Genomic DNA, 18,715 nt, shown 5'->3' on the forward strand with positions numbered 1-18,715 from the left:
ACAAACAAGGCATCTTTGGCAATAAAAAAGGGAAATATGATTAAATAAAAAGGAAAAACCAAAGATAGCCAAAATCAGAGAAAATAAAAATCAATATGTTCAATAACTACACTAATTTCTACTAATTTTAATCATTTCAGGTTTTTCACTACCCTAGAGTGTTTTGGTTTAAATTTTTTCTTTGTAATGTTGAAGATGCTTATTGCAATTTAGGCAAAATAATCATTTAATTGTTTTTTCTTCTATTTACCAGAAGGAGACACATTGATTTCAAGATTTATTTCTTTGACATTAATTTAAGGCTGAAATTGGGACTAACCAGACATAAAATGACAAGTTTCATGACAAACAAATATAAAATAGCCTTAAAGCTGTTGCAAAAATTAGTGCAAGATGATGTGTTGGCACTGTCAGCAGTCTGGCAAAAAGTGGGGTAGCAAAGTAGTAATGCTACTTGGCAGTTTTCAAATTTGTTGGCAGATTTTGTCTGAATATACCATTTTTATATATAAAAATATTTTTTGCTCAAAGGAAAGCTGTCAAAACACAAGTTGTGCTCCACCACGCAAAAAGTAGGGTAGCATAGTAGCAATGCTACTTGGCACTTCATGGCCTATTAAAATATATTGGGAGATTTTGTCTGAAAATACCAGCACTTCCACTATCCCCAAATTTTTGGAGATTTTCCCGAAAAATCTGTGTTCTACAAAAAAATTGGTTTCCCACAAAACCCCACAGGGTTGCCACTCTTAATGATTTATCACTGGGTGACTAGGGGTGACAATCCACGCCCTAGTAACTATCACTTTCACTAAACTTGTCATGATTTTTTCATTTCTTTCCACAGTTTTTGTTTCAATTATTTACTCAAAAATCAAACATATCTATTGAATTACTGAAATAATTTCTTAGACAACGCTGCTTTTCCATTTACAAAAAAAAAAAAATGAGCAACAACAGGTTTAAATTGCAACATAGCAGTGAACAAAAAATAACAAGAGCTATGAGCCCATATGGCACTTGTGATGATGCCGGAAGAGCCAAGAGCTCATATGGCATGAGCTCTAGCAAAATTCTAAGGATCAATAGATTGATTTAAAAGGAAAATCAGAGACTTAATGCCGGTTGGGATTTAATGTAAGAGCTCTAAGACACGAAGTCCTTCTAAATTTCAATTCATTAAGATTTAATCACCCACTCGTAAGTTAAAAATACCTCATTTTTCTATTTTTTCCTCTCCTCTCAGCCCCCACATGGTCAAATTGGGGACGACTTTATCAAGTTGATTTGTGCAGGTTCCTGACACGCCTACCAATTTTCATTGTCCTAGCACGTCCAGAAGACCAAACTCGCCAAACCATTGGACCCCCATCCTAACTCCCCCGAAGAGAGCAGATCCAGTTCGGTTACGTCAATCACGTATCTACGACATTTGCTTGTTCTACCCACCAAGTTTCATCCCAATCTCTCTACTCTAAGTGTTTTCCAAGATTTCCGGTTTCCCCCTCCAACTCCCCCCATGTCACCAGATCTGGTTGGGATTTAAAATAACAGTTTTGAGACATGAGTTCCTTCTAAATATCAAATTTCATTAAGATCTGGTCACCTGTTCTGAAGTAAAAAGTACCTCAATTTCTCTAATTTCCCCAAATTAGCACCCTCCCTTAACTCCTCCAAAGAGAGCGGATCTGTTCCAATTACATCAATCATGTATCTAGAACTTATTCCTATTCTTCCCATCAAGTTTCATCCCAATCTCTACACTCTAAGCGTTTTCCAAGATTTCTGTTTCCTCCTCCAGCCCCCATGTCCTCGGATCCCATTCGAATTGAAAATGCAGCATCTGAGACGTAAGATCGTTCTATATCTAAAGTTTCATTAAGATCCTATCACAAATTATGTAATACAAAGATGCCTCAATTGTCAAGTTTTCAAGATTTCTGGTTCCCTTCTCTACTCCTCCCAATCTCACCGGATCTGGTCGGAATTTAGAATAAGAGCTCTGAAGCACAAGATCCTTCTAAATATCAAATTTCATTAAGATCTGATCACCTGTTCTTAAGTTATGAATACCTCATTTTTCTAATTTCTTGTAATTACCCCCCCCCCCAACTCTCCCAAAGAGAGCGGATCTTGTCCGGTTATGTCAGTACTCTAAGCCTTCCCCAATATTCCAGTTATTTTACACAAATTTGAGCACTTTAAATTTCTAAAATAGGCTAGTTGCCAAAACACATTTTCTAGTCTGTTCTCAAACAGCACATCAGCAAGACAATGCATGTTCAATTGTGCCTTGATCTTTCTGATTTACAGGCCTCTACTGAGTCTCCATTTGAGGAAACAAACCTATCAAACAGTTTTAAGAATTACTTAAGGAGTATGAAAATGATAACAACAACAAGATAATGTATCTACAAAAATGTAGATACCTGTAGAAAAAAATAGAGAATGTAGTAACAAAACAAACTCATCTGCTTTTCATGTGAGTACCCAACAGAGGCATCCTTGCTATTTTCATTTGTGCTTTATACATTTCTAGGTCAATGTTGGTATTACCTGAACAATTTTTTGATCATGAAACTATTTTTTTTTTAAGTTTTGGGTCATGAAACTATTGTTAAAAGATACATTTTGACTTTTTGAACATCTTTTCTCTCTTGCAAAACTACCACTAACTCACCATTACAGAGTTACTATATATTTGCACATTAGGGGGGGGGGGGGGAAGCATAGCATATATTAAATACAGCAATGGTTAGTTTATGTATTTAATATATGCTATGCTTTACCCCCACTCCCCTAATGTGCAAATATATAGCCCAAATTTGTTTCTAAACTATTACAGATTTGAAATTTGAAATATTTCATCAACAAAAATGGAAATGATTGCAATTCTATATCCATAAATACAAGAATATTTGGGCCAGAATAACTCCATAATGGTGAGTTTGCAGTACATTTGCAAGAGAGAAAAGATGTTCAGAAAGTCAAAATGCATCTACCAACAATAATTTAACCCAAAACAGTTGTTATATTATGTTATATTATGGGTTAATAATGTTATGTTATGTTAATATGTTATATGTTAATATGTTATGTTATATTATGGGTTAATAATATTAACCCAAAACAGTTGTTCAGGTAATACCAACATGACTCATTTCTAATTGTTCCTTTTGAGACTTCTTACCACTTTTCTAAAATTACACATAAATAAAGTGCAACCTTGAATCAAAATTTTACATGTATTTGCATTGTAAATGAACTTTAATATATACCAATTCAGAGTATATTTTTGCACATTAGAGGGAGGGGGGTAAAGTTCTGAGGCAAATGAATGTTAAAGTTTGATTCAGGGTAAAATTTTGACTATAGAGACAAGTTTGAAATTTCAACTTCCCCTCTAATGTGCAAAAATAAATAGCCTACCCAGAACTGGCATATATAAGGGCAGAGGTGAAGTTCATTTCCAATGCAAATAGGCTACATGTTAAACTTGGATGCAATTCTGACTGTAGTAGAAAGTCTATTGCATGGCTATCCATTAATATAAATCCATTAATATAAACCTTACCTTGTTATTCTATAGCCTATATACTCCTGGTCTGAAACTGTTTTACAAATTAATTTTTGGTTTGGTCATAATGATCATCTAAGTTCAAAACAAGCAAAAAGACAATGCAATCATTAGTAGCTTTTGTCACTTCTCATAGGCAATGTAAAAGGTCAGGTGCTCAGCATTGATAGGCTATATATTAAATGGATTTGCATTGAAAATAAAATTAATTAGGCCTATGTATATAAATATTTATTAACTATGTTTCAATCCTGGAGACTGAATTTTAGGCAATTTTAGGGAGGATAAGAGTAGCCTAGTAAAGATCTGTTTGCTTTAAATAAATCACATTTCCCATGGAATCAGTCTATTCAGAGGTTCTGTCAATAGCTTTGAATGAAGGGGGAGGCTACAACCTCCCTACCATGCTGCTTCAGCTGTTCTCAGAGCCTAGCCTATAGCCAAGCCCAATTAATCTAAGATAACAGTAGCCTACTTAATAGCCTACTAATTTAGAGAAAACAAATTCTTACCTCCATAGTAACTCTTCCAACATTTTTGCCATCAGCAGTGAGGTCAAAGAAAACCTTTGGGTTTGGCATTTTAGCGTAAGTTCTGGTAAAACTTAATAAGCCAGTACCTGCAATGAGAGGTGTTCCAACTAAGCACAAATTTCTAATAGCACCAGACATATTTAAAATGTAAACGAAAATCAGGTAATTAATTAAAGTAGTCAGAAGAAAAAAATTTAACTGGTTTTCAGGAAGCTTAAAATCCAACTGAGAAAACTTTTGTAGAGGAAACAGTTGAAAGCTGAAAGATGCCAAATAAATTATTTGTCATAGACGCCTTTACTAAAAATAGATATTCTGGAAACCCAGCAGCTGTTTGTTTGTTAGAAAATAAGGTAAATAATAAAATTTTATTAATTTGAAAAGTGTGGACTCACCAGGATGAAAGGGAAATTAATCTACAATGGCGGTTTCCGATTTAAGCTTTTTGATTCACCTAGGAAAAATCTACATAGATGGCGCTGATTAATTATAGGTAGCGCTGTTGTGCCTTGTGCAATTTTTTCTCAAACTACATTTAAAATATCAAACAATACAAAGATATGTTTTATGTTTTTGTAACTTCTCATGGGTTTTAAAATAATTTTGACCTACCAGTGAAGAAGATACCATAGATTTTTTGATAGATTTTAAAGTTAAAGGTGAAAAAAATATCTCTCGCCCTTATGGCCATAACTCCGGTTTTTCAGCTAACCCTAGGTACGAAATGTGCCTCTTACAGATAGCCTCACCTACATTTTTCAATGTTGCAAGTGGTTTAAAAAATTTGAATCATTCTTTACACAATTCTGAAAAATAATGAGAATAATTCTTTTGGGCAGTCAGTTAATAAAATTCTATGTAAACCATTACTCGAAGTAAAAATGAAAGGTATGCAACGAACGATTGTGCTGATCATGAATAGGATTTATAACATTACTCTACCTGGTTGTGCTGAACTGGAAGAAGTAAGTTTGAAATTCTGAAATGCTATGATAAAACAGCCCACCATGACGTTGGTTTCCTTAATAGTGCCCTTGTGGCAATGAGACATTCGGAAAATATTTCACCTCATTGGTATGCAAGGCTAATTTCAGCACTTTAGTCATCGTCTATTCTGAAATAAAAGACAATTCATGAAAAAAAAAAAATATACTTCATTAAATACAGAAAAGTTTAGATTTTTGGATTTTCAGAATCACTTTCATTTTAACCGCGTCTCAGGCCCAACGACAAATTCTTAGAAATAGCCATAAGATATATACAGGAGTTGGCCGGTTTTATTGGCTTTTGTCTCTTGTTAACAGTTTATTTATTTCTCATTTTATTTAATTTATCTACATTTAATTTATGTTATTAGTTTGTATTTAATTTATATATTTTTTAATTTATATATTCAATTTATTTATATTTAGTTTATCTCTCACTAACAGTTGGTTCATAGTGCAAATGAAAAGAACTATTGACTGTAGCCTATGACAGACATTTTCTGAATACAACAACAAAAGAAGAATAATGAGGACTTTTTTCCCCCAAGACAGTGAACCAACAAAACCTATTTGAATATTTCGGCCCTATATCTAAGGGCCGTCTTCAGCAAAGGAAAAAATAAAAAACAATAAAACACTTACAATAAAAGTTCTCAGTTAAAAATCCATTTTTTATTTTAAAATAGCCTTGGCATCATTACTTCTTAACGAAAAGTTCAGCCAAGACTCAAATATTCAAATAGGTTTTGTTGGTTCACTGTCTTGGGGGAAAAAAGTCCTCATTATTCTCTCTTTTGTTGTTGTATTATGGAAAGGCAGTGTGGTCTTCGTCATTATTTACATTTTCTGAATGTAATTAAATTCTTACTCAAGTAGGAATTTTGTCATAACAGTATTTAGTCATGTAGAAGACATAAACTGTAATATTACCAGACTAATCTCAACATGCAGTATTCTTGTATTGCTAGAGAAACATCTCATAACTTCTTCCCAACTCATTTGGAGAGATTATGATTAAATTATTTGATCATATCAGAATCATGATTTTATGTAGCGTACCATCCTTCATCCGTGAAAAGTGTCTGAACCGCATTAACCTCGTGGGATAGAACCACTCTTCTATATGAGGCTCTTTGTCTGAAACACTGTCGAGAACAGTGAAAGACAGTTATCATATCAAACAAATACAAAGTAGAAACAATAGGGAAAATCTTTTCAAGACAGTGGAAATCAGTTCTGTGAATATTTCGGCCCTATGTCCAAGGGCCGTCTTCAGCACAATACGAGAATCCGGGCTACTGGCAAATATTTATGTCGAGAACCTTGAAATTTGGGCATTAAATTCTTACTTTTTAAAACACTTCTATTTGGGTCATTATATGGATGACGTAATTTCACTTTGTAATTATGGGGAAGCTGAACTTCGGGGCTTCTTAGATCATCTTAACACTCATGATCAAAATTTGCAGTTCACCATAGAAGTTGAAATTGAAAATAAACTACAGTTTTTAGATGTGTTAATTATTCGTACTGCTGATCAACTGGATTTTACTATCTATCGAAAGCCAACACAAAACAATAGATATCTTCACTTTAATGCAAATCACCCCCCCACAAGTTAAAAGAGCAGTAGTAACTTCCCTCATTGATCATGCCCTGAATATTTGCTCCGATTCGTATATAAATGCAGAAATAAACTTTATCAGAGATATTCTCTTTGGTAATGGATACCCCATTCCTTTTGTCAATAAAGATAATTAACCGTCGAATAAAAAGACATTCTTTTAAAATCGAAGACGATATTTCACAATGTGAGGCTACTGATAAGCCCTCAAATATTGTCTATCTTCCGTATATCCCGAAAATCACAACAAAATTAAAAAATATTTGCACAAAAAAATAATCTGTACGTAGTTTTTACTAATAATTTTAAAATAATTAATTTCTTAAATTCCGGTAAAGATAAGACCCCAGTTACTCGCCAAAGAGGGGTCTATCAAATACCCTGTGATTGTGGAAATTACTATGTCGGCAGGACCCGTCAGAATCTAGAAAAACGGTTAGAACAGCATAAAAAAGACATAGACAAGGCATTAATTTCAAATAATTCCAACAACTCCTTTGATTCTGCTTTAGGTTGGCATATATTTAATAATCCGTCCCACACGATACTTTTTGAAAAATCTTCACTCATCAGTAATGATTTGGGGATAAAACAGGTGGTTCGAGAATCAATCGAAATTAATCTCAAAATAAATAATAATATTTCTTTGAACAGGGACTTAGGGGAATACTCACTAAATTCTTTATACTCAAATTTAATTAAAAATGATCTAACAAAATATTTTACTAAACCGATTTTTAATAGTATTGAACCAGCTACGAAAAGGCCTTTGAGACAGGCTGCTAAAAAAGCAAGGTTGGCTGTGAGAAATTGAATTTAATCACTTTGTTCTCTTTAGGTTGAATGAACTTATATTCTCACTTCATTCTTTTTGTCAGTCCTGGTTGAACTTTGTTGAAGTAAGGATGCTAGGGCTGTTCTTAAAAAAGTTTAAAAAGCACATTATTTAGTTTTAATTCTCACAATTTAATGCAAGTTTATTTGTATATACATATTTTCTCTCTTGTTCTCGTATTGTGTTGAAGACGGCCCTTGGACATAGGGCCGAAATATTCACAAAACTGATTTCCACTGTCTTGAAAAGATTTTTCCTATTGTTTCTACTTTGTATTTGTTTGTTATGGAAAGGCAGTGTGGCCTTCGTCGCTATTTACAGTTATCATATTTGCCTCAATCGATGAAAGTGAACAAAACACTTATTGAACTTTTGGATGATGAGTTATGTTATCCTTGTATTTTGCCGTATTCTTTTTGTTTTGAATCTTTCGTAGACTTGGGCTAATAGACACATATGAGGGCTATAAGGGTAATTTCGATGATAAATTCTTTATAAGGGCTAATTTCAAGTTAGAGCCCTCTTTTCCCACTACGGAAACCTTTGGTATATCCAAATATTCAAGTGATGGTTTCGTTACTTGTCGGCTCTTGGAAGTTCAAAAAGGGGTAAACCGTCTTTTGATAATCCCTTTCAGTATCTTCTTTATCCTTTTCATATTTACATGTTTCTTTCCATGGTTTCAAAATTAGTCGTTTATTGTCAATTCCACTTTACAATTTCAAATTTTTAGTTGTTTCACTTGTTTTACATTTTGTTTTTCTATAAAGCTGTGCTAGTTTTGAGATTTAAAACTCACGAATAGTTGGAATCATTTAAGGTTAAAACTAATTACGATTCGAATTCAAATCTGAAAATATTTTCTATATTCGAATATTCTTCCTTTGTTCCGTAGTGTATTAAATTCTTGATATATGTTTATTTTGGTTTTCTTTATACATTCTCTTGAGTCGTTTTACTAGGCCTATTAAGTTGTTCTTTCCATAAATCTTTGCTTTGTTTGATTTTTTGGAATTTTTTGCAACTTTATTCACTATTCTTTTATTCTCGTCGATATTGAATGAAATAAATACGCGAAAAAACAAACAAAATGTCGTTCTTTAATTCTACTTATATGGGGAGCGGAAGGCGAGATTAATAAATAATTTTCATGTAATAGACAATTTGTCCAAATTATCAGTGCATTAAAGAAGAACTAATTTGATCCTCAGCAATGCGAATTTTCTTAGATTTTCTATTAGAAATATCCAGCGTAATGAATTCAATCTATCAGGTTGAATAGGTTTGTTGTATCCCCAGTTTTAGTATTTTCAATTTCATTTCCAAAGAAAGGAACCTTTAAAATATGCCGCAAGAGACACAAATTTTTTATTTTTCCCAAGTTGTATGCCAAGATGAACTTTTACAAATAAACTGGCTTTCACTAGTAAATAATGCTAAATTTAAATTTCTTTAAAAAGATAGAGTAATAATTATTGAAATTTACCAAAAGTATGGAAAACCGCAAACTACAAAGAAATACTGAGAAACAGAATAAAATGTGTCATAAGTTTAAACATTTTAGTATTTAACACAGGAATCTGTGTTGCGCACAATCTGTATAACTAAGGAATTTTCAGAGGAATTTGCAAAAATTTCTTCACAGATTAAAATAAACAATTATAAAAATGAATTCAGTGAAAAATAAGAAAGTTTATAGGGTCAATAAGGGAAACAAGTAATTTAAAGTTGGCTATATATTAATACTAGAGCCAAAAGTCGGTGTAAAATGCACGTTATATCTTGCTGGTTTATTGTAAGTTGTAGCGATAATTGTTAATTTATGGCCCTTTCCCATTGGGTAGCGACTCCTGATTAGGCTGTAGTAAGGAGGGAATAGGTTTTGCTCCTAGAAATTAATTAAGGCCTTCGCTACCCTTTCCCATTTTCTAGCGACTCCTGATTAGGCTGTAGTAAGGAGGGAATAGGTTTGGCTCCTAGAAATTAATTAAAGCTTTCGCTACCCTTTACCATTCGGTAGTGACTCCTGATTAGGCTGTAGTAAGGAGGAAATGGGTTTTGCTCCTAGAAATTAATTTAAGTAGTAGTAGTAATTAATTAAAGCCTTCATTACCTTTTCAAAGTGGGTAGCGACTCTGATCAAACTGTAGTAAGGAGGGAATAAGTTTTGCTTCTAGAAATTAATTAAAGCCTTCGCTACCCTTTCACATTGAGTAGTGACTCCTGATTAGGCTGTAGTAAGGAGGGAATAGGTTTTACTCCTAGAAATTGATTAAAGCCTTCGTGACTCTTGATTAGGCTATAGTAAGGAGGGAATAAGTTTTGCTCCTAGAAATTAACTAAAGCTTTCGCTACCCTTTCCTATTGGGTAGGGACTCCTGATTAGACTGTAGTAAGGAGGGAATTGGTATTGCTCCTAAAAATTAATTCATGTCTTCCGACAAAGCTAATGCAAAGGATCTCGCGTCTGTCTTGTAGACTGGGTAAATGCTCCTTAAATGTTTACATTTTAGCTTCTTTCTGACAATGAAATGCAGCAAGTTGCTAAGGAGATGAATTTGTCTGAGACTGCATTTGTGAAACCCTTGGATCATTCGCTTGTAAATAAAGCCACACTCTTTGGTCTAAGATGGTTCACTCCAACGAACGAAGTTCCATTGTGTGGACATGCAACTCTTGCTTCGTCTCACGCTCTTTTTGCAGAATGTGGTAAGTCATTATTCTTATAATCAACCAAAATGATATGCTTTCATAATTTATTTTTTCATAATAATTCTACCTTATAAATTGATACCAGGCATGAGTTGCTAATTTCATATATACGATTGTTAGTTATCTGTCATATTTACAAACGTAACTTGCAACCAATTGTTTGTTTTTTATATTTCATTTAGTTTGTCATTTTCGGGGTCTTTGCTTTACGTTTCTTTTTTTCATGCCAGCATTCTTGAACCTTTATATTTTATTAAATTAAAATATTTATGATATTTAGAATCTTTGTTTATTTTATGGTATTCCATTCTTCTGCATTTTTGTTTCTATAGATGTAGATGGATTACGGAGTATTCTGTAAAAATATTTTTCACTCTCTTCTTAATGACAGTATTCTGTCTTTTTATTAGTTTTTTCTTAGTTCAGGGTCTTTCAAAAAAATTTGAGGGGGTGGCCAGGGAACGCCAAATAAAACATGATTAATTTTCTTTGTATTTGAATTAAAATTAGAATAGTTACATCTAAATGGCTGACTCGAATCTCCAACCTCCTTCCTTCCAATTAAAAGTTTGAATAAGCACCTGGGAAAGATTTTAGAATCTCTTTAAGTGCCAAATCTAACTCTGTTTATTTTTAGTGGATTTTATCCTTTTCAGGTAATGAGAACAGTCTAATTGTGTTTGAGACTATGAGTGGAAAATTAATGGCCAAAAAAGATGGTGCCTCAATAATTCTCGACTTTCCATTGAATAAACCTGAGAAGATTGATCCAAGTTTGGTAAAATATATCCTTGAAGTGATCCCTTTTGAGGTCAAAGATGTACTTTATTCCCCAACGACAAAGAAGCTTCTTATCAGAATCCTCGATAGCTATAAAAGGTAATATACTTTTTTTTAATATAAAGGGCTAATTGAGTTAGGCAATTAAATAGACATTATTTAAGTAGAGGAAAAGGGTCCTTTGGAGCTGCCACACCCAAAAATGTTCAAAATTTTGAAATTTTTTATATTTTTCGTAAAATTTCTTATTTATAATTTTTTATAACCCAAAATGTGGAAAAATTTAATCTTTGTGGAAACATACAATACATAATGATCAGAAAAAAATATATCAGACTGACTTATTTGTCATTTTCATAAATTAGGGACATGGAAAGAAAAAAAAACACTAATATAACTTGCTCAGCTAGAAAGTTAATCCAAACAGTTAAAAATTAGTGCCTGACATACCACTCATCAGCCATTTGTCTATATTTTATCCCTAAAATTTGTTTAGTGAACTTCCCTAACGTTCAACAGAGACAAAATGCTTGCTATTATTTAAAGCTTTAGCTACAAAAAGGTAAAGGTGCAGAACACAGGGATGTAGTCTAGAATTTGTTTGGAGAATGGTCTAGCTTTAAAAAGGTCTTTTAAAAGCCATTTTGTAATGGAAAACTATCGATTTGTTTTGAATTTGGGTGGTGTTGAGTCAATTGAATCCTCCACCCTCACTTTGTGACTGCTGGTATAACTCGAAATGTTTTAATGGGCTTAGCTTTGTATTTAATAGCTTTGAAGCCACCTGATCGACTAATAAAGTTGTAACCGTGAGGACCACCATTGTTACTGAGGGTAGCCTACCAGCTAAAGGTGTTGATAAGATTTTTTTTTGAATTTTGAAAGTTTTGACAAGATATTCTTAAGTAAAACAATTTTTTCTATTTTATAATGCAATAAAAGTTATTTTGCCCTCTTTGGAAAGATTGATGCTCTTGAATGGTGGGAAATTTAGGGAGAAGTGATTGTGATTGTAATACTATTTAGTAAATATTAAGATATATCCCTAACTTTGATACCAGATTGATAAACAATATTACTTTAGATGTACCTGCAAACCGTTAGGACATTAACGTAACAGCAGTTAATAAGTTGGCCGTCTAAATAAATAAAAAGAAATGGCAAAAAATGGCCTACGAGGGTTGATGCCCCCTACCTCATATGTTATGTATATTTTTTAAGCTAACTGGAATTAAATAGAATGTTTAAAACCCAGCCTTAGGGTATTTCTCCTCAAAAAAGGTCAATAATAATTAGTATAAAAACGAAAGCAAAAATATGAAGAATTTCTTTCATATAAACTTTTTCTATTTAAGAACTGACTTGGAAGGAATGGCAAACTTGAATGGCGACAAACTTCTGCAATGTAAATCGGAGCTAACAGTTAAAGGAGTTATTGTGACGTTGAAAGGCGCAGAGGACTTTGACTTTTACTCCCGATACTTCGCACCTTGGGTTGGAATACCTGAAGACCCCGTCACTGGCTCCGCTCATACAGTACTTGGTCCATATTGGAGCGAAGAATGTGGCAAGACACTTTTGAAAGGTACTTATTTTAAAAAGTAGAACTTTAAGGGTTTGGAAAGTGTTTTTAGAATTATAGTTAGATATAATTAGACCCCTTCTCCACTGCTACTGTTAATAAAAAATCATTGCAGAACCAAGCCCCCTACAGGCAATACAGTTGTGCACACTCTTCCTCTCCTCCGATTTATTCAAAACTTCACACTCACACTTCAAAACTTCCATGAAGTTCCTATATTACAAACAACAACAGGTAAAACAATGGGAAATAAATCTAAGATATTTATTTTTTACCCTAAATGAATGTTTCGGGTCCATATCCAAGGGCGCACCCAGCAAAGCTCATATAAAATAAAATAAGATTAAACTGAAGTAATGATTCTGAGACTGTTTGAATGGTCACGCTTTTTATTGTAAGTCTTATTTTATTTTCATTCGAATCCTGCTGAGGACGACCCTTGGATACAGAGCCGAAATATTCACTTAAATTAAATAAAGGGAGGTCATATTATATCCAAGGTATATTTGTTGGGTCTTTCAACTATGATGAACAAAATGGCTATCTCAATATTTTAAACGGACGGTTTTGGGAAAAAAGGGGTGGGGGAGGGGTCATAGTTGCCCTCCAATATTTTTGGTCTATTAAAAAGGCATTAGAATTTTTAATTTGTTCGAATGAGCCCTCTCGTAATATTGTAGGACCACTGGGTTGATATGATCACCCTGGGGAAAAAAAAAACCAAATAAACCCGCATGAGTGGCCTTTCTTCGGCAAAGAATAAGAAATGTCACTCTTTTGCAGATAGAAGCTTGAAACCTCTACAGTAGGGTTTTCTGTTACGTTGAATCTGATGATGTGGTTTTCATTAAGATTCTAGGACTTATAGGGGGCGTTTCTCCCTTTTTTCGAAAACAAGTCAAATTTTCTTAGGATTGTAACTTTTGATGGGTAAGACTAAACTTAATGAAACTTATACATTTGAAATCACAATAGAATTACAATTCTTTTGATATATCCATTGGTATCAAAATTTTGTTCTTTAGAGTTTCGGTTACTTATGAGCCGGGTCGCTCCTTACTTACAGTTCGTTACCACGAATTATTTGATTCCAGTAAAATTGTATAATTGTAATTCGTGGTCATTCGAATAAAACTCAAATTTCTAGTGCCCTATTTAAGTGAATAAAATACTGAGGGAAGCTAGTCCCCCTCCCACGCCCACCTTTTCACTAAATACAACTTACCATAATTTGAGATAGCTGTTTGATTCAGCGTAGATGAAAGATTTTAATAGCCATGTCATTGAGGATGACGTGACCCTCCAAAGTCCATAGGGAAAGGGCTGTCCATGAGAATGTGTTCGTTTTTCCCATTTAGAATTTGTTGTTGAGAAATATACTGAATCTTCTGCAGGAGAAGGGATTTTCTACGAGAAGTATTTTCTGTGGCGCACTGCTTTCAGTAGGATTTTTTAGGGGAAATTTGACATGGGATGGAGGGGAGAGGGGTGGCAATTTGACGGCATGATTTGAAAACCAGTCAGAAATTAAATTAAAAAATTAGTTTTTTCAACTGAAAGTAAGGAGCAATACCAAAATTGCAAACGAATAGAAATTTTCGAAAACTCTTGTTTTTTTCTAATTTTATTCTTTTTTTTTAAAGCTTTATTTAACGACGTTGTCTCAATCACCCAAAGGAAGATTATACCCAAAATAACTCAAAGGAAACGGCCTAAAAATAAAGATTTCTCGCTACTTTCAATATAATGAATCTCTGGTGGAATAAATGTCCGGTATTTGGGGATAGGTCAAATTGGTTCCTAGGATATTTTCCGTTTTTTTTTGTCGTCCAAAAAAGGGTTTTTAATTTTTGATAATAGTTCCTTTTTGGAGTTAAGTGATTGTGTGAAGTTGAAAATCAGTAAAAATTATTCAGTTCTAAGTAATAAAAACCATTTAAAAGTTTGTCGGGCTGGATCGGCTTCGGCATAAAATGCGTGAAAAAAGTGAATGAAATCTTCGTTTTATCATAGGTAATGTAAAAAGATAGCCCACTGTCCCTTGAAGCGAATTCTGGGACAAATTTGAATATTTTGAATGTAGACTTCGATGTATGTAGCATTTAATAAGAGTCGTTCTTTTAGGGCCCTTGACACCCTTTTATGTTTTTTTTTCCCAAATGTGGGATTCTTAATCATATCACAGAATAAGAAAGTAGCTTATACTATTTCGAGAGGTAAATGAAGATATGTTTTTTTTTTTATCTAATGTCAGAGTCGTCCCTAGGGTTGGTAGTGCCTGGGGGAAAATTAACTACAGCGCCCCGTTCCGACTCAAATATAAGCAAATAGAGTAGAATCAAATGCCAAATTTTATCAACGTGGGCAATCCCCCAGTCGTGCCCCCTAGCTGTGTCGCCATGGGTGGATGACCCGGTTGACCACCCTCCCCACCCCCCTAGGCCCGGCTCTGCCTATTATTGAATGATTAAGTTAGTATATCTATCTTATGTATTGGTCAGAAAGTTTTACGTATCTTTTTAGTTATGTTCATAATATTATGTAAAGTAATTTTCTTTTTACTTTTTAATAAAACTTCTCGTAAGTGAGAGCGTATGATATGAAATCAACACCATTTTTTCTAGCTCGTCAATGTTCACCCAGAGGTGGAGAGCTCACTGTTATGGTTCGTGATGACGGACGAGTTGACTTATATGGCAATGCTGCTACAGTACTCCGTGGTGAACTCGAAATATAACTTTCATCTTTGCAGGATCGACATACTAACATTCCTAACTACTTTGAAGTCTTATATTAACATTAAAATAATGCAGCAGGGCAATCCATGTTTTGCATTTATCTCCTTGAGCTTTCTCATTAGATGCATAGGTCTATTTTGGACATATGTCGTCTCCAAAAAGACTCCAATGAGCATGAGGAGGGGCGGTGGTAAATTCAAAGAGGGTCTAAGTCCCCCTTCAAAATAAAATCATATTTCCAAATTGGCTGATGAATATTAATTTAAAAGACCTATATTTTCAGACGAATGTCGAAATGTAATATTCGAATTACCGTTTGGAAGATTTCTCACTCTAAAAACTGAAACTGTTCAAACAGCAAGATGATCATCCTTATTATCTTTAATCAGAAGCACCACCATAGCGCTGCCTAAGTGCTGCGCAATGGTGGTAATGTTGCTCTTCACTTTTATTGAAAAAAATTTGTCTAATCAGAAACAATGCTATTGCGTTGTCCATGGTAAAGACCCATAAGGCCCCAATATTTTATTATTACTTTATTTTCCAGAGGTACTTCATATCGAAAAGGTGGTCGTGTAAACTTTGGAGGTGACTAATTTTTGGAAATCGAGAGTTCTAGTGCCTTTTTTTAAAAATAAAAAGTGATCAAAGGGCAACTACCCCCCAAATCTATTTTCCACATAATACATCTGATTAAAATTTTGAGATAGTTATTTCTTTTTCTCAATAGCTCAAAGGCAACATAACTATGTCTCTGGATTGACAACCCCCTTAGCTCGCAGGGCAAGTTATGCTAGCTGCCCATTATAACACATAAGGTTTTTATGGCAGGGGTAGCTGTTTAAACTTTGGACGGCCCTTTCGATTAGAAATCGAAAGTTCTAGTGCCAAATTTAAGAGCTAAAAGTGATTGCAGGGCAACCATATTGTTAAATATTAGGTTTTAAGACAAAAAGATGGTAAAGAAACATAAGGCTTCCATGTTTGTAATTATTTTAGGAGTCAATCCTTGGGTGGAGTGGTCGTATAAACTTTAGAGAAGACTCATTCTATTGGAAATTTGAAGTTATAGTGCCTTTTATAAAACCCTCCTCCCAACCCTTTTTTCCCCAATGCATCCAATCAAAATTTAGAAATAGCCATTTTGTTAAAAAAAATTCCAAATTTCAAATGACTTTGCTTCCGGGGTTGAAAAAAAACCCCATAGCCCCTGGGGCAAGGGCTATAAGTTATACTAGCTGCTGATTGTTAACAAATAAGGCTTTTATGAAAGGGGTAGCTGTATAAACTTTTGAAGGGCCCTTTCGATTGTAAAACGAAAGTTCTAGCGCCATAATTAAGAGTCAAAAGTGATTGGAGGCCAGCCATATTGTTAAATGTTACGTTTTCAGACAGTAACATGGTAAAGAGGCATAAAGCTTCAGTGTTTTGTAATTTTTTTCAGAGGCAACCATTGGGAGGAATGGTCGTATAAACCTTGGATAGAGCTCATTCTATTGGAAATTTGAGTTATAGTGCCCTTTTTGAAAGTCAAATATGGTCAACCTTCCTTCACGCCCTCTCTTCCCTAATGCATTCCAACAGAATTTAGAGATAGCCATTTTTTTTAAAGTTCCAAAGTTCAAATAACTATGCCTCTGGGGTCGACAAAACCCCCCACAGCCTCCGGTGCAAGGGTAGAGCTTTCTGTTAGTTTTAAGCTTAATTTGCATATTCAGTCTAAGTTTCGCTCGTTTTCAGATTTATTCATTCGTTTATATTTGTACCTTTTGTATTTTTTTGCTATGATTGTTTATCTGGTTTTCGTTCGTTTTGGGCTGTATTTATTCTTTCAAACAGTTCGTGGTAACGAACTCTAAGGAAGGAGCGACCCGACTCAATAGTTACCCAAATTCTAAAAAACGAAAATTTTGATATCAATAAATATATCGAAAGAATTAGATTTTTATGCTGATTTTCAATATATAAGTTTCATTGAGTTTAGTCATCAAACAGTTCGTGGTAACGAACTGTAGTAAGGAGCGACCCGGCTCAATAGTAAACAAAAGTCTAGAAAATGGAATTTTGATATCAGTAGCTACATAAAAAAATCACATTTTAATGCTGATTTCAAATGTATAAGTTTCATCAAGTTTAGTCTTACCCATCAAAAGTTCCGAGCCTGAGAAAATTTGCCTTATTTTAGAAAATAGGGGGAAACACCCCCTAAAAGTCATTGAATCTTAACGAAAATTACACCATCAGATTCAGCGTATCAGAGAACCCTACTGTAGAAGTTTCAAGCTCCTATCTACAAAAATGTGGAATTTTGTATTTTTTGCCAGAAGGCAGATCACGGATGCGTGTTTATTTGTTGTTTTTTTTTCCCCAGGGGTGATCGTATCGACCCAGTTGTCCTAGAATGTTGCGAGAGGGCTCATTCTAACGGAAATGAAAAGTTCTAGAGCCCTTCTTAAGTGACCAAAAAAATTGGAGGGCATTTAGGCCCCCTCCCACGCTAATTATTTTCCCAAAGTCAACGGATCAAAATTCTGAGATAGCCATTTTATTTAGCGTAGTCTAAAAATGTCTTTGGAGACGACTTACTCCCCCAGAGTCCCAGTGGGAGGGGCTACAAGTTACAAACTTTGACCAGTGCTTACATATAGTAATGGTTATTGGGTGTAGAGGCGTTTTCAGGAGGATTTTTTGGTTGGGGGGAGGGGTTGAGAAGAGGGAGATATTCTGGGAGAGCTTTCCATCGAGGAATTTGTCATGGGGAAAAAAAACTTCCATGAAGGGAGCGCAGGATTTACTAGCATTACTTAAAAAAAAAACAATGAAAAAATAAATATGAAAAAGTTTTTTCAGCTGGAAGTAGGGAGCAGCATTAAAACTTAAAACGAACAGAAATTATTACCCATATGAGGGGCTCACCTCCTCCTAATACCTCGTTCTTTACGCTAAAGTATTTTTAATAATGTCAACTATTTATTCTACGGCTTTTGTGATTCAGGGGTCATTCTTAATGAATTGGGACAAAATTATATCTTTTATTAATAAAAAGATTCGTAAAAAATTAAAAGTTCTAGTTGCCTTTTTAATTAACCAAAAAATTGGAGGGCAACTAGGGTTCCTCCCCCGCTCTTTTTTTTACAAAAATCATTCGATCAAAATTATGAGAAAGCCATTTAGCCCAAAAAAAAAAAAAAAAAAAAAATGCAAGTTTCGTTTTAATTATTCCTCTGCAGAGAGCCAAAATCAAAACATGCATTGATTCAAAAACGTTCAGAAATTAAATAAAAAAACAGGTTTTTTCAACTGAAAGTAATGAGCGACATTAAAACTTAAAACGAACAGAAATTACTT

At 34.0% G+C, this 18,715-nt stretch overlaps 2 protein-coding genes across 2 annotated transcripts in view; one reads left to right on the top strand and one right to left on the bottom strand.

Moving 5' to 3' along the window:
- Positions 1-4,603, bottom strand: part of LOC136038927 (peptidyl-prolyl cis-trans isomerase-like) — an 18,902-nt gene extending 14,299 nt beyond the window's left edge. Inside the window, exons 1-2 of the mRNA XM_065722434.1 lie at positions 4,506-4,603; positions 4,090-4,196 (exon numbers count right to left, since the gene is read on the bottom strand). Coding sequence (XP_065578506.1) covers positions 4,090-4,158 — 69 coding nt within the window. The 5' untranslated portion in view covers positions 4,159-4,196; positions 4,506-4,603. The remainder of the gene's footprint in view (positions 1-4,089; positions 4,197-4,505) is intronic.
- Positions 4,323-15,450, top strand: LOC136038926 (phenazine biosynthesis-like domain-containing protein). The gene is made up of 5 exons (XM_065722433.1): positions 4,323-4,463; positions 10,069-10,264; positions 10,924-11,146; positions 12,403-12,632; positions 15,254-15,450. Exons 1-5 carry the CDS (start codon positions 4,377-4,379, stop codon positions 15,364-15,366), a joined length of 849 nt encoding a protein of 282 aa, XP_065578505.1. The 5' UTR covers positions 4,323-4,376; the 3' UTR covers positions 15,367-15,450.
- The last annotated feature ends 3,265 nt before the right edge of the window (positions 15,451-18,715 follow it).

The sequence above is a fragment of the Artemia franciscana genome, chromosome 18 (genome assembly GCF_032884065.1).
Source record: "Artemia franciscana chromosome 18, ASM3288406v1, whole genome shotgun sequence".
In the NCBI taxonomy this organism is placed as follows: domain Eukaryota; kingdom Metazoa; phylum Arthropoda; class Branchiopoda; order Anostraca; family Artemiidae; genus Artemia; species Artemia franciscana.

Bases quoted from the DNA above. Each gene is read 5' to 3' on its own strand.
- LOC136038926 (XM_065722433.1), top strand. From the start codon at position 4,377: ATGCCAAATAAATTATTTGTCATAGACGCCTTTACTAAAAATAGATAT. The intron at 4,464-10,068 runs GTAAATAATAAA...TTTACATTTTAG, and splicing joins TTTGTTTGTTAGAAAATAAG to CTTCTTTCTGACAATGAAAT. The intron at 11,147-12,402 runs GTAATATACTTT...TTTCTATTTAAG, and splicing joins ATCCTCGATAGCTATAAAAG to AACTGACTTGGAAGGAATGG.